Source organism: Drosophila melanogaster, chromosome X (assembly GCF_000001215.4).
Source record: "Drosophila melanogaster chromosome X".
NCBI classification, from domain to species: Eukaryota; Metazoa; Arthropoda; class Insecta; order Diptera; family Drosophilidae; genus Drosophila; species Drosophila melanogaster.
The window spans coordinates 9,924,450-9,932,885 of NC_004354.4; the positions used below are offsets into that span (position 1 = coordinate 9,924,450).

At 44.3% G+C, this 8,436-nt stretch overlaps 1 protein-coding gene across 3 annotated transcripts, besides 1 other annotated feature; it reads right to left on the bottom strand.

Annotated features, from left to right (window-relative positions):
• Positions 1–3,523: 3,523 nt before the first annotated feature.
• Positions 3,524–6,499, bottom strand: Idgf4 (Imaginal disc growth factor 4). 3 transcript variants are annotated; one of them, NM_001298139.1, is made up of 4 exons: positions 6,459–6,499; positions 5,906–6,025; positions 4,723–5,283; positions 3,524–4,608 (listed from the first exon to the last, which is right to left on the bottom strand). In NM_001298139.1, the coding sequence occupies exons 2-4, from the start codon at positions 6,021–6,023 to the stop codon at positions 3,959–3,961; spliced, it is 1,329 nt and encodes a 442-aa protein (NP_001285068.1). In that variant the 5' UTR covers positions 6,024–6,025; positions 6,459–6,499; the 3' UTR covers positions 3,524–3,958. The 3 variants fall into 3 exon arrangements, with proteins under 3 accessions (NP_001285068.1, NP_511101.2, NP_727374.1); NM_078546.4 differs by having other exon boundaries at positions 3,817–4,608; NM_167207.3 differs by having other exon boundaries at positions 3,817–4,608; positions 6,432–6,499.
• Positions 3,689–3,752: a mobile genetic element.
• Positions 6,500–8,436: the final 1,937 nt, after the last annotated feature.

An 8,436-nucleotide genomic window follows, 5' to 3' on the forward strand; every position in this document is an offset into this window, starting at 1 on the left:
GGTGTGTTTTCCGGGCCTTTGTCTGGCCCAAAAGTCTCGAACTTGAGCTTCGTTTCGTGGCTCGCTGATTAATGAATTTGATAAAAAGAGTTTTCCACATGGCCAAAGAGATTCCCGCACATTTTCCTAATTAACATGAGCTGCTGCTGCCATAATGAATATATATATATATGTTTGTATATACATACGAATTTTCCGGGGACATTTTCATTATGGCTTTCGATGATTTGTGCGCGCCGATAAGCGCACCTTGGCAAAAAGCCAAGTTATGAGCTTCACCCAGCTATTGATTCCAGATGAAGTCGCTGTTTGTGCTATTCCTCTTCTTTTTTTTTTAATTAATTAAGTGGTTAGAACGGGTGGAACGAGGGCAGGGAGCGAAAGGATCTGGGGAAAATGGCTAGCTCAGCCGGAAATAAAATGGGAAAAGGGCTTAAAGATAGCCGGACAAATGCTGCTACAACTCCCAGGCAACTCCTTCTGGTCAAGTGGGCCCCAAGGACTCGTAAACATGGCCAACACACCAAACGTGTCCTGGACAACACACACATTGAAGCACACACACACACACACAACTACCAGCAGACAGTACGTGAGGTGTCGCCCATTTTTGAGTCGAGCCAAAAACTTTTTCACGCAGCATAATTTTTTCCCGCTCCGCTCGCTTTTCTTTTATTTGCGCCCCCGCAGGCTGTGGCATGTGCGAAATGTAACACTTGTGTGGGGGGGGGGGGGGTTTGGAGTATAAGCGTGTGAGGGGAAATGCTCGGGGAAAGCGGGAAAAGCGTCTGCCGGCCAAGCAACCGCAGGACAAAACGCTCTCGAAGGACAAACGCCCGATAAAGCTGACAGTGAATAATTCAGGCAACTCGCAAATGAATGCGAATGAAGCGTATACATTTCAACTGCACTGTGAGTGCATTCACATTGCCGTTGGAAATTCCTCGCCCAGCTGCTTACGAATGCATTCGCTGATCGGTGTTTTGGGTACTCCAAACATAAATGGAAAATCAACGAGGCAAATTTACATGCACTGCAACTTCTGTGCGTACCTTCTCATATTATGAATGAATGGTACATAATTCGAGTTTACCTAAAAATCAATTTGTGCTATTATTACAACGTTGCTTAAGTATGATATCATTTTCTTATTTATTTGTGCTATGCTGCCCTTACCCATCCAATCGACTCCTTTAATCACTAATCCCCCCATATTCATTAACTTTAAACAGCACCAAAAACAAGGGCGAAAAAAAAGCACTCATAGAGACGTGCAAATTGCGATTGACGTGAATGGCTATTTGGAATGATTGCCCCATGGGTTTTTCTCGGCAATTTGCATATGCTCAGACACGCACTCACATTCCATTCCATTCCAAACGGAGAACGGAGAACGGAGAATGGAGAATGGACTGCCTTTGGGGGAATCCCCTGGCCGAATGAATCGAATCCCCTCTTGGACGATGGCCTTAGTCCTGCATTTGCACGTGTCTTGGACATAAAATTCGATGCCCCCCCCCCCCCCTTTGCTTTTCCACTTTCCACGCTCCTCCGCTTTTCCAGCTGATTCAGCAAACGAAAGTCCGATTGGAGGCGAGCGTCATTTGCAGCAATTGCAGAATGTATCTTGCGGATGCGAATGTATCTTTTGTGCCCGTTTATGCCCCCAGTAATTGTTATGAACTTCATTCCGGATCGTTGGCATGTGTGTGTGTGCGTGCTTGGATTTCTGAGGGAAGTGTTTTCTTTTTGGGTGAGATGGGTGTTTTTTGGGGATGTGGGCGATGTTTTCAAAGGGGGGCCTTTCAGCAAATTGCTTTGATAATTGTTAACATCTCATGCGCGGCAACTTAAGTTGTCTCCCTTGAATCGCCCTTCCCCTGGACTACTCCCAAACATTTCGGATGGGGCGGTGGTGGCAATCTGGGCGTGGCACTTTACACGGCAACTTGTTATTTTGTGGTTGACTAATTGCATGTGTGCGCAAAGGAGTCCCAGGCTAAAGCCATAGTTCCCAGTAAGAATGGTGGTGAGAGGGGGTTAAAGGGGTTGAAAGGGGGGGGGGGTGGTGGTTAAAAAGGGAGCGGAATAGGACAAAGGAGGTGCGGGGCTTTGGTCACTGCAGAACATGGCAACATGAGCAGCAGGATCAGTGCCAGACCCCAAACCAGGAGCCACTTGCTCAGTGCCGACACGAGATTTATGCTGCCAGTGATATGCCCAAACAGCAGGCAGGATGTGCACTGAAAGAAAAACCAGCTGCTTTTACAGCTTGTAATAATATGTAATCTTATCAGGAACCTGGTGTCCATAATAGCATTTTCAAGCTGCTGAACTGAGCATATGTATAGCCACCGATTTTTAAAATGAACTTGTTAGTTTATAGGGTTTCATAATTCGACATTTTTTGTATCAAAACTATTTCACTCCATTTCATCAAGTGGGCAACTTAACATCTATTCTTGTTATCACTTATTCCTTTACTTTTCTCTCAGTGTTCACCGGTTTTCCGAAAATCCAATGCGCTTTTCAGCAACCGAGAACTAAATCAACGGCATCCCAGTGTTGGCTCGAATTCGGGGGGCGGGCTGCGGATAAGGATGGGGGAGTGGCACTTCCTGGTTGGGCCGGTGAGCAGACAGTGCGTATGCGTGATGCTCGGTCCTGGAGTCTGGGGCTCTAAAATATACTTTGCCTGCGCCGGGTTATGGTTTTTGCGGTTGCATTTTGCAATTTTGCAAATGATAAAGTGATCCAGGCGAAGGCAACATGGCAGCAACGCCCAACCACCCAACCACCCAAACACCCAGTCCATCCACCCATTTTTGGTGGGTGTCAGCGGCAATGGTTCAAGTGGTCACAGCATGACCACCGCCCAAAGATGAATGAGCCATTGGCCACAATGCAATGGAAACTGTTGCTACACGACTGCAGTTGAAGCCGTTGCTGTGTTCAGAAGGCAGTCGCTGGAGCAGGAGGGGATTTTTGCTCCGTTTCCGTTAGAGTGAGTGGGTGGTGCAGTGGGTGGTCCGAGGGCTTGATGGGTCGTGCAGAGCGGGCACAAACACCGCACATAAAACAATCAGCCGGCGACCACAGGCTGACACGAAATGCCGGAAGGAGCAGCAAAATGAAGTCACAGCAGCACAAGGAACCAGGCACAAAAGTCCGAATCATAAAAGGAGCCCCACACTAGGCTATTGAAAAGAGCTGGGACGAGGACAAGGACCACGAGAGGGGGAGCAGAAGGATACTTCTTTCACATGGACAGAGGCGGGGACAATGCGGCGGCACAATGCATACATGAGTGCGTTCATTTGCCGGCCTTCTAATCAGTTTATTTGCCGTCGGGGGAAAGTAATTGGAAGTTGTTGCACTCAATTACAGTTAATGTGCAATGAGCATCGGTTCACGCACAGCGAGTGCTCACTGTAATGCGATGCGAGTGCGAAAAGTGCACTAAAATCAACATAATTAATTGGCCGATAACAATTGGCATAAAAGGCACGGCAACACGATTGATGTCATATTAACATAATTTATTTGACGATAGTAAACTTTATAAAGGTTCATAATGGGTTAATAGCTTTATATAATGATGTTATGTAATTCAATTGAGTACAATTAGCATAAATAATTAGCTAAAGCGAGTGGCTTAAAGCAGATGTGGAAAAGTGTGGGAAACTCAAATTATAAACAAGAGGGAACACTAAAATCGAGTTCATCGACTATCAGATACCCGTTATTCGGCTGGCTGGTTATATAAATATATGTAAGCTACAAAAATTCAGAAACAAGTAAGAGACAAGTTTTTTTGGTGTCAATGTTATATTAATTTAATTTGCATTTCGCGTTTACACAGGTTTGCGTTGAGTCAATTACATATAAAAAAAACAGTGGGGCAAATAAAAACACGTTGTTCTTTCGTTCGGGAAAAGAATCAGAAGGATGAGGAGCTCTACAACTTGCTCTTAACCTGGCGCAGGATGGGGAACTTGTCGTGGCCAGTGCAGCCGCCGCGGAAGTCATCGAAGCTCAGATCGACAACAGCAATGCCGCCGAGACCCTCGCGCTTAACATACTCCGCCTTGATGGCCGCCGTATCGGGATCCTCGTAGCCCACCCAGACTCCGTTTTCACCGCTGTCGTCGGCGGAGCGGTAGGCATAGCTTCCAAAGCGCTTGGTCGGATCACCAACCTTTCGCAGCGGACCATCGGCGCCCTTCAGATGCTGATTGGCGGGATTTGGGAGCTTGGCGCACACCTCTGGCCAGCTAAGAAGTCCGGGTATCTGGGTCTGGGTTCCGGCAGGAGCCACACCATCAGCCTCGGCAACCGGTGGAAGTCCAGTCAGTCCCGAATCCTTGGTCAATTTCCAGGCACGTCCATAGGTGGCAATGCCCACGTTAATCTTAGCGGCCGGAGCACGGTTTCCGGTCCAGTATTTCACCTGGTAGTTGACATTGAACTCCGGATTGCGCTCGTTCAGCTCGTAGATCGGTGCCGGGAAGTCGGCCACCTCGTTGTTGCGCTCGGGGGTCTGGAAGTCGTAGGTGTGCAGGTTCACGTAGTCCAAGTTATTGATAATAGCGGGCACATCGAAGAACACTAAACCAGATAAACAAAAACATATTGAATATATAATAAATATGCTGGGCAATCTTTCGAACAAAACATACTAAATGAAATCTAATACAATCGAAATTATTTATGTTAACTCACGCGAAGAGTTCACATTGGGCAGGACACTGAGACCCAGGATGTAGCCATCGGGACGGAAGGCGTTCTTCAGTTCGCGAACCAGGGCGGTGAAGGCCTCCTTGTGCTCCTCGGCCTTCTCGTCGACGACATGATCACCGCTGAAGATCTTCTTGAATCCCTTCCAGAACTTGCCAATGCTGCCGTGCACCTTCTTTGGCTTATTCTTGGGGAACTGCCAGCCGAGATCGAGGCCATCGAAACCGTAGGTCTTCACCAGCGAGTGAGCACTGTTGATGAACGGAATCCTGGCATTGCTGCTCTCCAGCAGGGTCAGATACTTGTTGTTCTCTGGATCCACGGTGTCCTTGTCGCCACCCACGCTAAGCAGGACCTTGAGGGCTGGGTACTTGCGCTTCAATCCGGTCACCTGGCGGAACAGGCTGCTGCCCAGATCCAGGTCCAATTTCTCATTGTTGCTGACCAGCTTGTTGCTCGAGGGATTAATGCCGGCATATCCGTAGACCAGATGGGTGCAGTACTGCAGGGCGGGCTCCAGATCGGTTAGGATCAGCTTGGAGAGGCCTGTTGATGTTCATTTTAGAATAAGGAAATTGTGAAATATATTCATGAATGTAAAAGCTTATTATACTAATGCTTTGTTAACAGGAAGCGTTGAGTTAATCAATAAATTTGATTGTTGTCCCCGAAAAAGCATGTGTTTAATATTGCCAACACTTTATATTCAGTGAATCTTCCACTGGCAGCTGAAAATTCGAGTGTACTAAAATAAGCTCGGTTTGCATCATCAATTAGCGCCTTGGAGGTGGCACCTCTGGTCATGAATCATCATCGTCGAACACCCGATGCCAATTTCAATTAGTTCAAGTCTGGCGTTTTGTGTGGGCTTTCCTCTCTATATGCAATTTACTCAAATTGGTTGCAAAACATTCCCCTCTGATCTTGTGACCCGTTGCCAATTATCAGAATCGCAAAAAAGTACACCGCTTTATGCTTTTAGCATGTGTCTATGAAAAGTGAAAATCATCTAATTGAATTGAGTCCGCGCAGCTCTCTATCTCTTGGTTTCAAAATACACATATGTATATGTACATACGTACGGGTAATATATGTACATTTTCCTTCCACCGATAACCCCGATTCTTATCAACTATATAGCCAAGAACGAACTAGAAGTGGGACTTACCCTCGCGGACAAAACTGTTGCCGTCATAGTAACAAAGTAGATGATGAGATCCGGCGGCGGAAATCTGACCAATGGCCAAAGATCCCACCAGAAGGGAGAACAGGGCGTAGAGCTTCATAGCTGTGAATAGGAAAATATATGTATTTATATTGAAACTGTTAACTGTTGGAAAGTTCCAGAGTAAACCCACATTATGTGTGAGATTTTAAGATTTTAGGTTATTTTGTATGCCTGATTATTATGGAAAAATGACTTATTTTAACATTCTGTGATTCTGAATTCAAAAAACTAGGCACGTTATATTCTTAGAAGACTATTAATAGATAAGAATTATGAAGAAGAAGCTGAACCATATAAAATAAATACATCATTAGAGAATCAAACAAAATGGAATTCTAAGAAGCCCAAATCTCGGATTATTATACGTGTATATCAAAGAAGTTATAGTTCCAGTTCCTGGCCATAAAAACTATATAAATTATCACACGGCGCAAAGAACTCAGATCACAGAAAAAAAAAAACCAACGGAATATTAGAATGACTCTCCACTGACTTGTTGTGCTCGCATTAAAGGTAAAACTGAAACTGTTCGCCGGCGGAGGTGATCCAAACTTTAAGTGAACTCGTTGAGAATACGAAACCGGGCAAGACGAAGAGGGAAGAGCGAGAGACCGCTGAAGCTGCGGCGGCGGGAGCGAAGAAGAGCGAGGGCAAAGCGAACGCAGCGAGAATAAAACTCGGCTTGGAAATACATAAGATCGGAGCAAACAGAACAGAGGGGTATAGAGATGGAGATAGAGAACTTTGGCAAACAAAAACAAAAAAATTAGAAATGTGTGTGGAAAAACAAAAACAAGCGAAGCCAAGCTGCGAAACGAGGGGCGACTCATAAGTACGCATATTGATAAACGATAATGATCTGGATGATGGAAGAATATCAATTGATTTCGAGAGCTTTGAAAACTTTAATCATCGCAGAGCAAATAACCTTCACCAATTTGGGTTGAAATATTGTGTTCTTAGCTCTCCAGTTAATCACTTTTTACAGATTTGTCATTAATTGCATTTAAAGTGGTTGAGATTTTTTAGTGTGAGTAAAAAAAAAACGTAATAAGAAAAAACTTAAAATACAGTTTTAATGAAGTGATTAATATTCGAAGCTTACTCTAATGGATATAGCTATTAACTTCTTTATATATTTATCTATAAAGCCTAATCAGTCTCAATAAATTGTAAATATCTGCTAGGGATCAATGCCAAAGTGTAGATAGACTAATTAAATTAGTTGTAATACATTTGATTAGCCTTAAACTATACTTTATAGGCCGTTCGTTTGAATAGCTCGTTATCTCCGTTTGAAATCCGTAATTAAATCTAGCTTAGCCGCAAAAATTTCACCAGCGCCACAAAGCCTGGTTGATCTGCTCTCGTTTTTGATTTTCTCTATTAAGTGATTAAGTGTCTGTCATTGTTGTAATGAATTTTTGCTATCAGCTTTTTTTGTAATTCGGTTTTTTCTCTGCCAGAGCCTGTTTTAAGCGCCGCCCTCCCCCCTCCCCCCTACCACACCAACGTCGTGATGTCATCGTTACCGGGAATCGCTCGAGCAATTATACAATCAGGCCAACGCGTCGGGCATTATTAAGCTATATTCACTGTATGTGTGTGTGTGTGTGTGTGTAGGTAGATATATCCCCATTAAAGCGACAGCTGCTTTATTTGTTTATTTTTGAATTTTCGATGGAGGATAAGTTGCCGAAAAGCGAAATAAAATATCGTACAGCGCATATAAATCGCAAATTGACAAAGTAAACTCAACTTCCACGACTTCGCCGCCTGCTCTATTAATTTGTGTAAAAATTGATTTTAATAAATAAACACTGGCTGCATTGTCGCCTCCGTTTTCGTTTTCGTTTTCGTTTTCATTTTCGATTTTGATTTTGATTTCGATTTGAATGTTTTAGTTCGGCTCGGTTCTCAAATGTTTACTCATGGCATCGCCTCGCCAATCGGCCGACTTTATCAATTTATGTCAGCGGCCAGAGAGGTCAAACACACACAGATACAGATACAAGCACAGATACAGATACGTATACATTAGATGATGGACGGGCCCGATTTGGGTCCGTCTCTAGTCTCATATTTAGTTTTAATTTGCTACCCCATCTCCCGGCGTTTTATGTTCAAGGGATTTATTTGCTCGGGGGGATTTCGACTGCTTTTTGGGGCTTGGCATTTTGGGTTGGGCCTGCTAATGGGTTGAGTGGCTCACTGAATGTCAACGGCGATGGGATCGGTTTTATGGCATTGGTGGTTACTCAACGACTTTGCTTTTTATTTTTCCGCATCGCTTTTACACCCATCAAGGGCACTTCAGTTCACGATTGGGATCCGATCCCCGGGGAATGTTTCATCTGATATATTTAATTTACTCAATTTACATTGCTGGCCCGAGAGTATGCTGCATTTTTGCATCGGAATTTGTCAGAAAATATGAAATCGAAAAGCATTTAGTTTAACGAATGCAATGC

Excerpts from the sequence above, each read along its gene's own strand:
- Idgf4 (NM_001298139.1), bottom strand. The coding sequence starts at position 6,023 with ATGAAGCTCTACGCCCTGTTCTCCCTTCTGGTGGGATCTTTGGCCATT. Across the intron at positions 5,284-5,905 it reads CAACAGTTTTGTCCGCGAGG|GCCTCTCCAAGCTGATCCTA; the intron begins GTAAGTCCCACT and ends GAACATCAACAG. Across the intron at positions 4,609-4,722 it reads GCCCAATGTGAACTCTTCGC|TGTTCTTCGATGTGCCCGCT; the intron begins GTGAGTTAACAT and ends TATCTGGTTTAG.